General features: G+C 48.3%; 1 protein-coding gene and 1 long non-coding RNA gene across 2 annotated transcripts; both read left to right on the forward strand.

Annotated features, from left to right (window-relative positions):
* Positions 1–5,094, forward strand: LOC140419885 (uncharacterized). Its single transcript, XM_072503930.1, has 2 exons — positions 1–180; positions 3,551–5,094. Exon 2 carries the CDS (start codon positions 4,138–4,140, stop codon positions 4,855–4,857), a length of 720 nt encoding a protein of 239 aa, XP_072360031.1. The 5' UTR covers positions 1–180; positions 3,551–4,137; the 3' UTR covers positions 4,858–5,094.
* Positions 5,095–6,410: 1,316 nt separating this feature from the next.
* Positions 6,411–17,073, forward strand: LOC140419891 (uncharacterized). Its single transcript, XR_011946067.1, has 2 exons — positions 6,411–10,262; positions 11,111–17,073. It is a non-coding gene; the product is annotated as an uncharacterized lncRNA (long non-coding RNA).
* Positions 17,074–18,486: the final 1,413 nt, after the last annotated feature.

Genomic DNA, 18,486 nt, shown 5'->3' on the forward strand with positions numbered 1-18,486 from the left:
ACGTCACCGCGGATTCCTATGCGTGCATCAGAAAGTTGTTGACCAATGGGAAGAGTTGGTGAACCGGAAGGACTCTCTTCCCCATCCAATCAGCTCCCCCATTGTCTGAATGCGGAAGCTGGACACAGAGCAAAACTGGGGCCTCACACAGACTGAAAACGTCTCCTGTCTCCAACATCTGTGAGTAAAACACTTTCTTTTCTCCCCCTTTCCATTTCTTTTCTCATTCTGAAGGGAAAGGAAGTGAATCCAGGGAGGGTGCAGACTCTGCAAAGCTTGGCCCAGGTCTCTCTCTCTCTTAAAGACATTGACACCCTTTGCTCCCTCAGCTTGACACATTTATTTGTCGGGCTAAAAGGATGGTCTCTTTCCTAATGTTCACAATTAAAGGGCTGGTTTCTCCAGGCAATGGCTGATATTTAAGGGGACAGTAAATTAATATCAGACAGACAAGTTTTGTGTTGTTATATGGTACAGATTAGATATGTTATTGATGATTCTGTAATAATGTACATTTATTATTATTTCTAGTCTTGTAATATTGTACTGTGGCGACGTTATATATTTCCAGTCATCTCTTCCCTCAGAGGGTTATTAGTCTCTAGATTTCTCTTCCACAGGGACCAGTGGGGTGTGGGGGTCATTGAATATATTCATGGATGAGGTGGACAGATTTGTAATAAGTTATTTTTGCAAATCATTCTTTAAACAATGAGTGCAACAGAGTAACAGAAAAAATGGTGGGAAATGGGCACAGAGCAGAACAAGAGATATTGCCAACATAAATACAAGCAACACACTGCAGAATTTTATTTTTTTAAATTAAAAATGTTTTCATTCCAGGTTTTTCAATAATTTTTACAAAACACTCCAAAAAGGAAAATAATACAATGAAAACAGGGCAATATGCCAACGAAACAAAACAACTTAACCCTCTAAACGATTAACAATTTAACACACATCTCAAAGCAAAATGGGGCATGCGCCCCTTACAAAAAGCAAAATAAGTCAGCCTGTCCCGTCCCCCCCCTCCCTCCTCCTCCCCCCCTCCCCCCACCCTCCCCCTGGGTTGCAGCTGCTGCTGACTTCCACCTAACGTTCCGCGAGAAAGTCAAGGAACGGTTGCGACCGCCCGGAGAACCGCTGCAAGGACCCTTGCAAGGCAAACTTTATCTTCTCCAACCTAAGAAACACCGCCATGTCATTGACCCAAGCCTCTACGCTTGGGGGCTTCGCGTCCCTCCAAATTAACAAGAGCCTTCTCCAGGCTACCAAGGAGGCAAAGGCCAGAACTCCGGCCTCTTTCGACTCCTGCACTCCTGGATCGTCCGATACCCCAAATATCGCTATCTTCTAGCTCGGTTTTACCCGAGTATCCAAGACCTTGGACATAGCCTTTGCGAAGCCCTTCCAAAATTCCGTAAGCGCTGGGCATGTTCAAAACATATGGGCATGGTTTGCTGGGCTCCCCAAACACATCACACACCTGTCCTCTACCCCAAAAAAACTTACACATCCTCGCCCCCTGTCATATGTGCCCTGTGCATCACTTTAAACTGGATCAGGCTGAGCCTGGTGCAACATGAGGAGGAATTGACCCTGCCCAGGGCATCAGCCCACAGGCCCTCATCCAGCTCCTCCTCCCACTTGCCCTTCAGCTCTTCCACCGAGGCTGCCTCCGCCTCCTGCAGCTCCTGGTATATCTCCGATATCTTACCCTCCCCGACCCACATGCCCGAAACCACCCTGTCCTGTATCCTTCGGGCAGGCAGCAGCGGGAATTCCCCTACCTGCTTTCTCACGAACGCCCGAACCTGCATATACCGAAAGGCATTTCCCGGAGGTGACCCAAATTTCTCCTCCAGCGCCCTCAGACTGGCAAAAGTCACATCGATTAATAAATCCCCCATCCTTTTAATTCCCGCTCGGTGCCAGCTTTGGAAAACACATTGCAGAATTAATTTGGAACAGGATATTTGAGGGACCAGAGCCTCAAAATGAAATGCCAGATCAATTGAACAACCAGTTAACAGGTTAAAATAGTGAGTGGGGAAAGAGGGTAAGATTATATAAAAACAGAGAACAATTCAGTTTGTAAAATATTACAAACAGACTAACAGCATATACAAATTAAAATGAATAACACAACATAGATGACATAGAACTCCTACAGTGCAGAAGGCAATTCACCCCTCAAGTCTGCAGTGAGCCTCAGAAAGAACACTTCACTGAAGCCCACTCCCCATTCTATCCTCGTAACCCGGTGCATTGATCATGGTCAATCCACCTAACCTACACGTCTTGGACACTAAGGGGCAATTTAGTGTGACCAATCCACTTTAGCACAGTGGAACCACCCTTTTGGCAATGGCACCACTCGGTTCTGCCATGATTAACGCTCGGATAATAGAAGAAAGATGATGGATAATAAGCACACGGCACATCTACCATAACTGAGATAAGATAATCCGAATCCCTGGAACACTCGAGAAGAAGAAGACATTCAATTGGCGCTCACAGAATAACAACTCCCTTCAACAGGATAAAAGATAACAATTTCAGACAACAACACCATGATAGGGAAAGAGTCCGGATTAGAGCCTAAGTTAGTCTGAGCAGCAAATCATCGCTCCAATCCTAGCTCTTCAAGGATTTACCGAAGACCAAGGCAGTAGTCTGATTATTGAAAGACTTGACGGAGTTGTCGGATACAATTTTCAGGGTCACAGGATAAAGTGACATAATTCACTGTAAGGTGAGGTGGGAGCCAGGTCCCACCTCACCTTGCCCGTCTCCAGGACCCTCTGCTGATCTTTCAAGTTGTGGAAGTGAATGACCACAGGCCTGGGATGAAAACTGTCCCTCAGCCTCAAAGACAGGATCCGATGCCCATTCTAATTGGAAACACCCAGGCTTCACATCCAGCTTGAGAAAACGTGGCAGCCAGTCCTCGAAGAACCTAACGGGAACCTGACTCTCCACATCTTCTGGCAGTTCTTTCTCTGACCCTCGGTTCTCCAAGTTCTCCAGGAGTCCACCACACCACTCAGCCGGTTTTCCAAGGATTAAATTCTGCCGAGGAGGCATCTTGCTCAACATTCAGGATTCTCTCTTCCGGATCATTGAGCCTCTTCATGGTGTTTTACAGCTCGGCTTCATGAGCTCACAGATATTGAATCAGCACACTCAGCCTCTGGTCAATAATACGGAGAATGTCGCTGACATAGATCGGCCAATGATCCCACAGAATAGACGAGCAGGCTCGATGGGCCGAATGGCCAACTGCAGCTCGTATTTGTTATGATCTCTGTGTCCAGGACAGGAAGCAGTGAGCATGGATCTGTCAATCAGCCTGAATCAGCACCTTCAGGAGAATTGGGAGGGTGAATATTAGATACAGCAGAGTGAGAATGCAGTGAGAGTGTGTGGGATGGAGATTTACAGCTTTGGGGAATGAGAGAGGAAAGAATGTTCTCCAGGAACTAGAATTGTCTGTTCTGAATTTCTATCCAGTGCTGACAATGATGTCTTTTGTAAATTGTTTTTACAGGATATTAGAAGAGGAGGAATTACAGACAGAAATCTCAACCGTAACCTCTCGATCTGACAGTCTCTCAATTCCTTGGAACTGAAAATCACCGGACATTGAATCTAGAAGGAGAAATGTTTGTCTTTTCTGTCGGCTTCAAAAGATTTTAAACATCAGTGTGACTGGAAAAGCACCGAGACACACACACCCGAGTGAGAGTGTTCCAGAGCACTGACTGCGGAAAGAGCTTTAACCAGTAACACAGCCTGAAAAAACATCATACCATTCACAGTGGGGAGAGACCGTACACGTGTTGTGTGTGTGGACGAGGTTTCAACTGATCGACAAACCTGGAGAGACACGAGGAAACACGCACCCTGGAGAAACGGTGGAAATGCGGGGACTGTGGGAAGAGATTCAGGGCTCCATCTCTACTGGAAACTCATCGGCGCAGTCACACTGGGGAGAGGCTGTTCATCTGCTCTGTTTGTGGGAAGGGATTCATTCAGTTATCCGCCCTGCGGACACACCAGCGAGTTCACACTGGGGAGAGGCCGTTCACCTGTTCTCAGTGTGGGAAGGGATTCACTCGGTTAGGCAACCTGCAGATGCATCAGCAAGTTCACACTGGGGAGAGGCCAATCATCTGCTCTCCATGTGGGAAGGGATTCACTCGGTTAGACAACCTGCGGATACATCAGCGAGTTCACACTGGGGAGAGGCCGTTCACCTGCTCTCAGTGTGAGAAGGGATTCACTGCTTCATCGAGCCTGCTGAAACACCAGCGAGTTCACAGTGGAGAGAGGCCGTTCACCTGCTCTCAGTGCGAGAAGGGATTCACTACTTCCTCGAGCCTGCTGTCTCACCAGCGAGTTCACACTGGGGAGAGGCCATTCATCTGCTCTCAGTGTGGGAAGGGATTCACTCGGTTAGACAGCCTGCGGATACATCAGGGAGTTCACACTGAGGAGAGGCCGTTCACCTGCTCTCAGTGTGAGAAGAGATTCACTCAATCATCCGACCTGCAGAAACACCAGCGAGTTCACACTGGGGAGAGGACGTTCACCTGCTTTCAGTGTGAGAAGGGATTCGCTCGGTTATCCAACCTGCAGATACATCAGCGAGTTCACACTGGGGAGAGGCCGTTCACCTGCTCTCAGTGTGAGAAGAGATTCGCTCAGCTATCCAACCTGCAGACGCATCAGCGAGTTCACACTGGGGAGAAGCCGTTCACCTGCTCTCAGTGTGAGAAGGGATTCACTCAGTTATCCCACCTGCAGAGACACCAGCGGGTTCACACAGGGGAGAAGGCGTTAACCTGCTCTTAGTGAGAGAAGAGATTCAGATATCCATACACCCTGCAGGAACAGTAGCAAGTTCACACCTGGAAGAGGCCATTCACCTGCTCTTAGCAGGGGAAACATTCAATGATCCGGAGACACTAGCGAGTTAATTCTGGGGGGAGACCATTCACCTGCCCTCAATGTGGGGAGGGATTTTGTGATTCATCGCATCTGTTGTGACTCCCAACAAGTTCACAATAAATTACAGATGTTGGCTCCGTTGTTATTGTTTCTGCTCTCACTGACATCCAGGACTGCATTTTGTTCATTCTGACATCTGGTGAATGGTGATGATTGGAGGGTTTCTTTCTGCTGGACTGGCCGGTCTAACACCTCTGCCTCCGGTGGGCTGACCATTTTTGAGGCTAGTTGCGATTTCCTGGTTCCAAGTTTGACGAGGAGCACAGAATGAAAAGGTGTTTGCACGTTGGAAGATATTTAGTTCCCAAAGCAGCCATGTTGCCATGAAGATGGGCTATGGTGGTTACAGGGTTCTTTTGCCTAATTTATCTGGGTGTTTCCCGCAGAAGGAAACTGTCATGGTATGAGGGGCAAGTTGTCTGGTTGATTGGGAAATTACAATAAACGTACCACGGAAAGTGGCAACGCAAGTGGATAAGTTAGCCAAGAAGGCATACGGCCTGCTTGTTCAGCACGGTAGCATAGTGGTTAGCACAATTGTTTCACAGCTCCAGGGTCCCAGGTTCGATTCCCAGCGTGGGTCACTGTCTGTGCGGAATCTGCACATTCTCCCCGTGTGTGCGTGGGTTTCCCCCGAGTGCCCCGGTTTCCTCCCGCAGTCCAAACATGTGCAGGTTCGGTGGATTGGCCATGCTAAATTGCCCTTAGTGACCAAAATTGCACTTCGTGTTGGGTGGGGTTACTGGGTTTTGGGGATAGGGTGGAGGTGTCACCTTAAGTAGGGTGCTCTTTCCAAGAGCCGGTGCAGAATCGATGGGCCAAATGGCCTCCTTCTGCACTGTAAATTCTATGATTCTATGGTTGTCTTCATTGGTCAGGGCATTGAGTATAAAAATTGACAAGTCATGCTGCAGCTGTACAGAACCTTAGTTAGGCCACACGTGGAATATTGCCTCCAATTCTGGTCACCACATTACCAAAAGGATATGGAGGCTTTGGAGAGAGTACAGAGGAGGTTTACCAGGATGTTGCCTGGCCTGGAGGGCATTAGCTGTCAGGAGAGGTTGGATAAATTCGGATTCGAAACTCGAGCGACGGAGGTTGAGGGACGACCTGATAAAAGTTTACAAAATTATGAGTGGCACGGACAGAGTGGATAGTCAGAAGCTTTTCCCAGGTTGGAAAAGTCAATTACCACGTGACATAGGTTTAAGGTGCGAGGGGCAACGTTTTTAAAAACATTTTATTGAGGCATTTATGCTTTTATAACAATAAGCGATACAAATGTAAACATAGTTCAGTGCGTAAACATCCCTCCATCTCCCACTGCTCCCGCCTACTCTAGACACAACATAGCCGAACTCCCCCCCCCCCCCCCCCCCCCACACACACACACACACACTTTATTGCCTCTGCTGACAGTTTAGTTTTCTCTGAAGGAATCGATAAACGGCTGCCACCTCCGAACGAACCCTAACGTTGATCCTCTCAGGGTGAACTTAATTTTCTCAAGTCTAAGAAACCCGGCCATGTCGCGAACCCAAACCTGATTTCGGGGGCTTTGAGTCCCTCCATGCTAACAATATCCGTCTCCGGGCTACCAAGGAGACAAAGGCCAAGCCGTCAGCCTCTCTCGCCCCCTGAACTCCCGGATCTTCCGAAACTCCAAAAATCGCCACCTCTGGACTTGGCGCCACCCTTGTTTTTAGCATAATGGACATGACATCCGCAAATCCCTGCCAGTGTCCCCTAAGCTTCGGGCATGCCCAAAGCATGTGGACATGGTATGCGGGCCCTCCCGCGCACTTCACACACCTGTCCTCTATCCCAAAAAATTTGCTCATCCGGGACACCGTCATGTGTGTCCGATGAACCACCTTGAATTGTGTCAGGCTGAGCCTGGCACATGATGAGGACGTGTTGACTCTGTTCAGAGCATCCTCCCACAGACCCGCCTCTACCTCCCCTCCCAACTCATCTTCCCATTTATGCTTTAGCTCACCTAACTGGGTTTCCCCCACTCCATACGTTCTCTGTAAATTTCTGAAACCTCCCCCTCCCCCACCCCCGTTCCAGAAACCACCTTGTCCTGTATCCCCTGTGGCGGTAGAAGCGGAAAGGTTGAAACCTGCCTTCGCGCAAAATCCCTTATCTGCAGATATCAAAACCCATTCCCTCCCGGCAATTCAAACTCCTCCAAATCCTCTAAACATGGAAAGCTTCCTTCAATAAATAGATTCCCTAGCCTCTCAATCCCTGCTCTCTGCCACCTCCGAAACCCTCCATCCAGCATCCCCGGGACAAACCAATGGTTGCCACAAATTGGAGCCCACACCGATGCTCCCCCCGCTCCCGTATGCTTCCGCCACTGCCCCCAAACTCTCAGAGCCGCCACTGCCACTGGGTTTGTGAAGTACGGGGCTGGGGAGAACGGCAGAGGAGCCGTTACCAATGCCCCAAACTTGTGCCCTTACATGATTCCACCTCTACCCACTCCCACACTGACCCTTCACCCGCGACCCACCTCCTGATCATGGCAATATTTGCCGCCCAGTAGTAGTTACAAAGGTTTGGCAGCACCCCCACCCCCGCCCCCGCCCGGCTCCGCTCTAGCACCTTCTTTACTTGCGGGGTTTTACCCGCCCACACACAACCAGAAATCACCATGTTCACCCGCTTAAAAAAGGCCTTTGGTATAAAAATAGGGAGACACTGGAAAACAAACAGAAATCTCGGGAGGACTGTCATTTTTACGGTCTGAACCCTCCCCGCCAGTGACAACGGGAGCCTGTCCCACCTCCGAACGTCCTCTTTCTTTGTTCGACTAACGGGGTCAAATTTAATTGATGTCACTGCTCCCATCCCCGTGCCACCTGAATTCCCAAGTAACGGAAACTCCCACCATTTTAAATGGCAGTTCCCCCAGTCTCCTCTCCTGCCCGCTCGCCTGGATCACAATCTTCCTAACGACCTTGGCCTTAAACAGGATACCCCCACCCCCCCATGACCGCTTTCAGAGCCTCCCAAACCACCGATGAAATGCTGAGCAGAATCTGAGTTGACACCTTGAACCACAATGTCTGAAGAATGGATCTGTGGCCTCATTCTGCTCCTATATTTTATGACCTTATGAAAGGGGGAGACATTGATTTGCTCCCAGATGTTGCCCAGAGGAGGAAGTTTTAGTCTGAAACTTATTGTACAACCTCCACATTGTGACATCACAAAGAAACTCGTCCTCTAAATCAGCCAATAGGAATAAATCCGCTCCGCGGTGACGTCACTGCCCAGCGCGCAGACGCGGGAGTCCCGCCCCTACCCATTGTTCCCCTCCCCCACATATCCTCGAGACAAGGTTTCCAGGCAACCGGCTGACAGTTCCGGCCGTCGGTTCTCTACCCCTCCCCTGACCCAGGACTGCGCATGACTGAGGGAAGGGGGCGCTCACTTCCGCTGACCTGAGTGCGAACGTGTTGCCCAGTAGGAAGATTGGAGGGCCGGAAAGATTCTGCTCCTCTACCAATCAGAGCTCCCCCATTGTCTCAATGCGGAAGCTGGACATGGAGGTTTCTCCCGAGCAAGTTCCTCCAACCCTGAATGAGCTTGAGCTTCAGACAGACTGAACCTTCCTCCTGTCTTCAACATCTGAGTAAAACACTTTCTTTTCTCCCTCATTCCATTTATTGTCTCATTCTGACCTTCAATTGGTCACTTGCAGCAACTGAAGGGAAAGGAAGTGAATCCAGGGAGGGTGCAGACTCTGGAAAGCTTGGCCCAGGTCTCTCTCTCTCTCTCTGAAAGACATTGACATCCTTTGCTCCCTCAGCTTGACACATTTATTTGTCTGGCTAAAATGATGGTCTCTTTCCTAATGTTCACAATTAAAGGGCTGGTTTCCCCAGGAGATGGCTGACAATAAAGGGAACAGTAAACAGGACAAATCAAACCCAACCAATTACTTCCCTGTCGGAATACTCTCCACCATCAGCAAAGTGATGGAAGGAGTTATTAATAGCACTATCAAGTGGTACTTGCTCAGCAAAACCTGCTCACAGACGCTCAGTTTGGGTCCAACCAGGGTCACTCAGCTCCTGACCTCATTACAGCCTTGGTTCAAACATGAACAAAAGAGCTGAATGCCAGAGGTGAGGTGAGAGTGACTGCCCTTGGTATCAAGGCAGCATTTGACCGACTGTGGCATCAAGGAGCCCCAGCTAAACTGGAGTCAATGGGAATCGGAGAAAACTCTCCGCTGGTTGGAGTCATACCTGGCACAAAGGAAGATGGTTGTGGTGGTTGGAGGTCAATCATCTCAGCTCCAGGAGTTCCTCAGGGCACACTCCTAGGCCCAACCATCTTTAGCTACCTCATCAATGACCTCCCTTTCATCATAAGGTGAGAAGTGGGGATGTTTGTGGATGACTGCACAATGTTCAGCACCATTCGTGACTCCTCAGATAATGAAGCAGTCCATGTCCAAGTGCAGCATGCCCTGCACAGTATCCAGATGTTGACTGATAAGTGGCAAGTTACATTTGTGCTACACAAGTGCCAGGCAATGACCATCTCCGACAAAGGAGGATCTAACCACCGCCCCTTGACATTCAGTGGCATTAGCATTGCTGAATCCTCCACAACCAACATCCTGAGGGTTATCATTGATCAGAAACTGAACTGGACTAGCCATATTAATATGGTGGCCACCAGGGCAGGCCAAAGACTAACGCACCTCCTGACCACCAAAGCCTGTCCACAAGGCACAAGTCAGGCATATAATAGAATAATCGCTACTTGCCTGGTTGAGTGCAGCTCCAACAACACTCAAGATGCTGCTCTACACCATCCAGAACAAAGCAGCCTGCTTGACTGCTCCCCATTTCATGAATATTCAAACACTCCACCACCGATAACCAGTAGCAGCCGTGTATACCATCTACAATGTGCACTGCAGTAACTCACCAAGGTTCCTCCGTCAGCACCTTCCAAACCCACGACTACTACTATCTAGAAGGACAAGAGCAGCAGATACCTGGGAACCCCACTACCTGGAGGTTCACTCACCAGATGGACTTGGAAATATATCGCCCTTCCTTCATTGTTGCTGGGGCAACATCCTGGAACTCCTTCCCTGTCAGCACAGGGGATGTACCTACAACTCAAGGACTGCAGCGATTCAAGAAGGCAACTCATCACCACCTTCTGAATGGATGGGCAATAAATGCTGGCTGAACCAGCGACTCTCACATCCCGTAAATGAATTTGAATTTTTTAAATATCGGACAGAGATATATCTAGTGTTACGTGGAATGTATTAGATATATTATTGATGGTTCTGTAACAAAATACATGTATTATTATTTCTAGTTTTGTAATATAGTACTGTACCTACGTTATATATTTCCAGTCATACAATCATTGCAGCACTGACGGAATCCATTTATGAACTCGAGTCAATGCTGACTCTCTGTACAGCAATCCAGTTAGTCCCATTCCCAATCGACATCCCTGTTCCCCTGCAAGTTTATTTTCTTCAAGTGACTATCCTATTTTATTTTAAATTATTGATCATCTGGACTTCCACAACCCTTGTGGGCAGTGAGTTCCCTGTCATGACCACTCCATGACTAAATAAAATTCTTCCTCAGAATTTCCCTATCTCTAATCAGTAAATGTACTTATATGGAGATTCTCTACTCTTGTACAGGTTTTAGTGAGTTTAGATTTGTTGATCAGCACCTTCAGGAAAATTGGGAGGGAAAGTAAGTGAATACAGTCTGTATATTACACACATTTTTCATCCAGTGATATAGACATATATCTGTCTGGCAGCCTGCATGAAGATTTTCAGGTCTCTGTGTCCAGGACAGGAAGCAGAGAGCTTGGATCTGTCAATCAGCCTGAATCAGCACCTTCAGGAGAATTGGGAGGGTGAATATCAGATACAGCAGAGTGAGAATGGAGGGAGAGTGTGTGGGATTGAGATTTAGAGCATTTCAGCGAAAGAGAGAGGAAAGAATGTTTGATATAAACTAGAATTGTCTGTTCTAAGTTTCTATCCTGTACTGACAATGATTACCATTGTAAAATCTGTTTGCAGGAAGTTCGAACGAGAGGAGTTTGAGGCCGATACCTCAAACTAAATATCACGTCAAGAACTGACTGAGTCACTCAATTCTTGGGAACTGAAGATCATCGGCCTTTGAGTCTAGAAGGAGAAATGTTTGTCTATTCTGTCTGCTTCAAGAGATTTTAAACATCAGTGCGTCTGGAAAAGCACTGAGACAGACACACACACCCGTGTGAGACTGTTACAGAGCACTGACTGTGGAAAGAGCTTTAACCAGTGACACAGCCTGAAAAAATACTACGCCATTCACAGCAGGGAGAGACTGGATAGGTGTTCTGTGTGTGGACCAGGCTTCAACTGATCGTCCAACGTGGTGAGACGCAAGATCATCCGGACCATGGAGAAACCATGGAAATGTGAGGATTGTGGAAAGGGGTTCAAAGGTCCGTATGGACTGGAAAGGCATCAACGCAGTCACACTGGAGCGAGGCCGTTCACCTGCTCTGTATGTGAGACGGGATTCACAGCCCCGTGCCAGCTGGAAAGGCATCAACGCAGTCACACTGGAGAAAGGCCTTTCACCTGCTCTCAGTGTGAAAAGGGATTCACTGACATTGGCAACCTGCGGAGACACGAAAGAGTTCACACTGGAGAGAGGCCTTTCACCTGCTCTCAGTGTGAAAAGGGATTCACTGACATTGGTAGCCTGCGGAGACACGAACGAGATCACACTGGAGAGAGGCCTTTCACCTGCTCTGACTGTGGGAAGGAATTCACTCAGTTACCCAACCTGCAGAGACACCAGAGAGTTCACACCGGGGAGAGGCCGTTCATCTGCACTGTGTGTGATAAGGGATTCACTCGGTTATCCCACCTGCAGAGACACCAGAGCGCTCACACTGGGGAGAGGCCATTCACCTGCACTGTGTGTGATAAGGGATTCACTCGCTTACCCCACCTGCAGAACCACCAGCGAGTTCACACCGGGGAGAAGCCGTTCATCTGCAATGTGTGTGATATGGGATTCACTCAATTATCCAGCCTGCTGAAACACAATGTCACTCACACCAAGAGCAGGCCCTTTAAATGCTCTGAATGCAGGAGGGGTTTCAAAAGCTCACAGCTACTGATGTCCCACCAGCGCGTTCACTCTGAGGAGAGACCGTTCACTTCTCCGACTGGAAAAAGCTTCACTCGGTCATCACTTGCTGAACCACAATGTCACTCACAGCAATGAGAGACCCTTTAAATGCTCCGACTGTGGGAGTGGATTTAAAAGCTCTCGGGTACTGAGGGAACACCAGCGCATTCACACTGAGGAGAGACCGCTCAGCTGCTCTCACTGCACAAAGAGATTTCAAACATCATCCACATTGCGGAGACACCAGCGAGTTCACACTGGAAAGAAGCCATTCACCTCTCACTGTGGGGAGGGATTCAGTCAGTCGTCCAACATGCGGAGACACCAAAGGGTTCACAAGTGATGACTGGTTAGATTCTGCTATTATTCCTGCTGTTAATCACATCCAGGACTGAACCTGGAGTGGGTGAAGGAGTTTGCCTCCTCGTCAACTCCTCCTGATGCTCGGATGTGGCGACCCTGGTGAACTACTGCTCCCCGGACCTGGAATACCCGACTGTGAAGTACAGTCCATACTGCCTTCCACGGAGTTCACTTCTGCCATCATCACGGCGGTCTACATCCCACCCCAGGCGGAAGTGAAGAAGGCCCTTGATGAATTGTAACCGCTATAAATAACAATGAAGCAGAATACCTGGCGGCCTTGTTCATCGTGGCCGGGGACTTTAACCAGGCCAACCTCAAGTGTACTGCCAAAATTCCACCAACACATCTCCTGTCCCGACAGGGGCCCCAACATCCTTGACCACTGCCACACAAACATCAAGGGCGCCTGATGATCCATCCCCTGACCGCATTTCGTAAAATTGGACCACGATATGGTGCTCCTTCTCCCAGCATACAAGCAGAAACTTAAGCAGGAGAATCCGTTTAAGAAGGTTGATGCAACGGAAGAGCTCCTACGCGACTGCTTAGTGTCAGTGGACTGGTCCATATTCAAGAACAAGGGCAGCATGGTAGCACAAGTGGATAGCACTGTGGCTTCACAGCACCAGGGTCCCAGGTTCGATTCCTTGCTGGGTCACTGTCTGTGCGGAGTCTGCACGTTCTCCCTGTTTCTGCGTGGATTTCCTCCGGGTGCTCCGGTTTCCTCCCAAAGACTTGCAGGTTAGGTGGATTGGCCATGATAAATTGCCCTTGGTGACCAAAAAAGGTTAGGAGGGGTTATCGGGTTACAGGGATAGGGTGGAAGTGAGGGCTTAAGTGGGTTGGTGTAGACCCGATGGGTCGAATGGCCTCCTTCTGCACTGTATGTTCTATGTTAACTCAGCAGCCAACCTAGACGAGTATGCCAGCACCGTCACAGACTTCATCAGTAAATGTGTAGAAGATTGCGTGCAAAAGAAGGTAGTCTGTACGTTACCCAACCAGAATCCATGGTTTCATTGGGAGGTTCACTCCCGACTGAAGGTGTTCAAGGCAGGCAACCCTGACATATTCAAGAAATCTATATATGACCTCCACAAAGCCATCAGGAACTCCAAGTGACAATACCAAACTAATCTTGAGTCGCAGACTAACGACAGGGACTCTCATTGGTTGTGCCAGGTCATGCACCCAGATCCTGCACTGACCCACTGGCAGGTGTGTTTGCGGACATCCTCAATCTCTCCCTCCTCCGTTCCAAGGTTCCCATCGGCTTCAAGAAGACCACCATCATACCGGTGCCAAAGAAGAACCAGGCAACGTGCCTTAATGGCTACCATCCGGTGGCCTTGACATCAATCATTATGAATTGCTTCGAGATGTTGGACACATCAACTCCATACTCGCAGCATTCCTTGATCCACTGCAATTCGCATACCGCCACAACCGGCAGATGCCATCTCCCTGGCCCTATACTCGCCCCCGAAGCATCTCGACACCAAGGACTCCTACGTCAGACTCCTATTCATTGACTACAGCTCCGCCTTCAACGCCATAATCCCAGCCAAGCTCATATCAAAACTCCAAAACTTCGGACTAGGCTCCTCCCTCTGCACTGGATCCTCGACTTTCTGACCCACAGACCACAATCAGCAAAGATAAACAACAACACCTCCTCCATGATAGTTCTCAATTCAGGAGCCCCGCAAGGCTGCACTGCCTATACACAAATACGACTGCATGGCAAAATTTAGCTCCAAATCCATCCACATGTTTGCTGATGACACGACTGTAGTGGTTCGGATCACGAACATGTCCATGATAGTCCTCAATACCGGGGCCCACAAGGCTGCGTACTTAGCCCCCTACTACGCTCGTTATACACACACACGACTGTGTGGCAAAATCTGTTCCCGCTCCATCTACAAGTTTGCTGATGACACGACGTAATGGGTCGGATATCAAACAACGATGAGTCAGAGTCCAGGAGAGAGATAGAGAACCTAGTGGCATGGTGTAATAACAATCTCTCCCTCAATGTCAGCAAAACTAAGGAGCTGGTCATTGACTTCAGGAAGCAAAGTATCGTACACACCCCTGTCTGCATTAATGGGGCTGAGGTGGAGATGGTTAGCAGCTTCAAATTCTGAGGTGTGCACATCACCAGCATTCTGTCCTGGTCCACCCACATCGACGCTACGACCAAGAAACATATACTTAGGAAACTAAGGAAATTCAGCATGTCCACACCGATTGCCACATGGGCGGCACGGTAACACATGGTTAGCATTGTTGCTTCACAGCGCCAGCGTCCCAGGTTTGATTCCCACTTGGGTCATTGTCTGTGCAGAGTATGCATGTTCTCCCCGTGTCTGCGTGGGTTTCCTCCGGGTGCTCCGGTTTCCTCCCACAAGTCCCGAAAAACATGCTTGTCAGGTGAATTGGACATTCTGAATTCTCCCTCAGTGAACCCGAACAGGCGCCAGAGTGTGACGACTAAGAGATTTTCACAGTAACTTCATTGCAGCGTTAACGTAAGCCTACTTGTGACAATTATGAAGATTATCATTGACTTTTACCAATTATTACAGGTGCACCAACTTTTACAGGAGCACCATAAAAAACATCTTATCTGGCTGCATCATAGCTTGTGTTTCATAGTTTCATAGAATTTACAGTGCAGAAAGAAGCCATTTGGCCCATCGAGTCTGCACCGGCTCTTGGAAAGAGCACCCCACCCAAGGTGTTATGGGCCAGTGTTCAGAAAACTCCAAAGTATATCATGGAGTTCACCTGACCTACAATTGTTTATTGATTTTGGTTCCGATGAGTACAAGGGCTGCCTTTCAGGTGTTATTCAACAGAGGCCTTAACCACTTTTAATCAAAACAAGAATTATTCTCCGAATTTAGTTAATATTTTTATAAACACACACAGTAAGCATTTTTCTCAATTACAAACATAAATACCCCACACAGCTACAGTAATCTATGTATAACCCTTAATAAATTCCCCCCTTTAACTGTTCCAATTTAATAACAAGATCCATAAACCAGTACCTCCTTTTCAAAGGTGTGGTCCAGCACACAGCACTCAAGACCTGGTATGGATGCTCTTGTTTCCTTTCCAAAACAGCAGGTTTGAATTCCTTCCAGAAAGCAATTATTTCTTTTCAAGTTATCAAGCCGCCTGGAAACAGCTTTTAAAATAAAGATAGAGAGAGAGGCCAAAATACTCCTCTTTCTGAGTACAGCAGCCAAAAATGTGAGAACGAAAGCAGAAAGCTCAGAGACACAAAACAGCCCTAAATCAAAGCGAAAGTAAAACCAACTCCCAGAGCCACAGCCCAGCTCCACCCACACAATGACATCACAGAAGCCATGTGATAAGACAAAAACATTTCTTAAAGGGACACTCCCATGACACTTGGTATGGCAACTGCCCAGCCCAAAACTGTAAGAAACTACAGAGAGTTGTGAACACAATCCAGTCCCTCACATGAACCCGCCTCCCGTTCATTGACTCTGTCTACCCCTCCCGCTGCTTTGGGAAAGTGGGCAGCAAAATCAAAGACCCTCCCACCGAGGTTATTCTCTTTTCCAATCTCTTCCATTGGGCAGGAGATACAAAAGTCTGAGAACTTGCAATAACAGATTCAAAACAGCTTCTTCCCCGCTGTTACCAGATTCTGGAATGACCCTCTTATGGACTGAACTGATCTCTCCACACACCTTCTCTACTGAGTAGCACGACACTCCGTATGCTTCACCCGATGTCTACGTATTTATATTATGTATTTATCATATGGCCTATGTTTTCTCATGTATAAAATGATCTGCCTGTATTGTACACAGAACAATACGTTTCACTTTACCTCGGTGCACGTGAATAAATTTAATCAAATCAAACTTTGTTCATTCTGACACTTGGTGAAGTGGGAGGGTCAGAGGGTTTCTTTCTGCTAGATTGGCCGGTCTAATGGCTTTGCTTCCAGTGGATTATGATCTTTGAGCCTGGGGGAGAACACATTTCCACTGGAATGATCCACAAAGGCTGAAGTACATTTATTTTATCCTGGATAGTAAATACTGTTATTCCCCCACCACAGGTGGATCTAAAATAAACCAGATGGGTTTTTACAACTATCGACAATGCTCTCATGGTCATCGATGACTTTTAATTCCAGATTTTGTATTAATTTAAATTTCACCATCTGCCGAACCTGGATCCCTATCGCATTACCCTGGGTCTCTGGATTACTGATCTGGCTATTGTTTTCCGAGATGTGTTTTGTGAGAGATGAAGTCACTGTAGCCGTTTTCGAGTTGTTTCTTTTACGTCCTGTACTTTCCCACTAACCTGCAGACAAAACAGCTGCAACTGTACTGTGTATAAACGTGTGTTATTGTAACTACTCCTTGAGATGATTCGATTCGCTGAAGCATTCCCTGCATGTTTGTAATAAAGATTCCTAAACTTTAACCAACTCTAGACTCCGAGTGACATTTGTCCCACAACAGTCTGGTGTCAGGAACAGGATCCACTGACGGCTCTGATTAAAGGAAAGTCCCCGTGGACAGCAGATACCGGGGTGAGTATTGTTTGTTTTATACCACCCGTGTTTAGTTCAGTCTGACTGACCACTGGGGACTCCTCAGAACCTCAGGGATCTGTTTCTGGTCTGTTTCTTTGACATCCATTCAATGTAATTTCAATAACTGGAACATTTCAGGCAGGGAATTGTCGGTTTTACACCAAGGATATGTTTGGGGGCGATGCTGAAGTCCCCGCGACCGAGAGGGTTTTGTAGCTGCTGACAAATGAGGGGATAAAGCCGTACGGGAAGTGAAACAGAAAGAGTTAGGCAGTTGGACAGAGTTTGGCGTGTGTTCAGAGGTCCCAGATAGGGGTCAGCCAGCATCATCACATCGATGGATCTGCACAGAAAAGGTCCAACCAGATGGAACTTATAAGGCCCAAGGTGAAGTTAGTGGCGCGGGGATTTGAAGAAGCTTTGGGAGATAAAGAGGTCAGAGTGGACTCACCCACAGCAGGAAAGGTAATTTTGAAATTTCTTTGGCCCTTTTCGTGACATTTTCTCGGAACGTTCAGTCAAGAAACATAAATGCTGCATTTGCGCTGGGGGATCACCTCCAGAGGGCAGTGTTTCTACAACCTCCTAAGGTGCCAGATGTAGATGGAAGACTTTGGAAGTTCAAAAAGCGCGGGAGCTGCGAGGCAGAGGGGACAGTTTAAAAGGGCGCGCTGTGGGTGAGGTAAGTACTGCTTAACCACTTCCTTACCTTGCAGGTCAGCTGTTCGGGAGAGAGAGGGAGCCAGGACCTTGGAAACAGCGCGGGAGTTTCAAAAAGCGCGGGAGCTGCGAGGCAGAGGGGACAGTTTAAAAGGGCGCGCTGTGGGTGAGGTAAGTACTGATTAACCACTTCCTTACCTTGCAGGTCAGCTGTTCGGGAGAGAGAGGGAGCCAGGACCTTGGAAACAGCGCGGGAGTTTCAAAAAGCGCGGGAGCTGCGAGGCAGAGGGGACAGTTTAAAAGGGCGCGCTGTGGGTGAGGTAAGTACTGATTAACCACTTCCTTACCTTGCAGGTCAGCTGTTCGGGAGAGAGAGGGAGCCAGGACCTTGGAAACAGCGCGGGAGTTTCAAAAAGCGCGGGAGCTGCGAGGCAGAGGGGACAGTTTAAAAGGGCGCGCTGTGGGTGAGGTAAGTACTGATTAACCACTTCCTTACCTTGCAGATCAGCTGTTCGGGAGAGAGAGGGAGCCAGGACCTTGGAAACAGCGCGGGAGTTTCAAAAAGCGCGGGAGCTGCGAGGCAGAGGGGACAGTTTAAAAGGGCGCGCTGTGGGTGAGGTAAGTACTGATTAACCACTTCCTTAC

The sequence above is a fragment of the Scyliorhinus torazame genome, chromosome 5 (assembly GCF_047496885.1).
Source record: "Scyliorhinus torazame isolate Kashiwa2021f chromosome 5, sScyTor2.1, whole genome shotgun sequence".
In the NCBI taxonomy this organism is placed as follows: domain Eukaryota; kingdom Metazoa; phylum Chordata; class Chondrichthyes; order Carcharhiniformes; family Scyliorhinidae; genus Scyliorhinus; species Scyliorhinus torazame.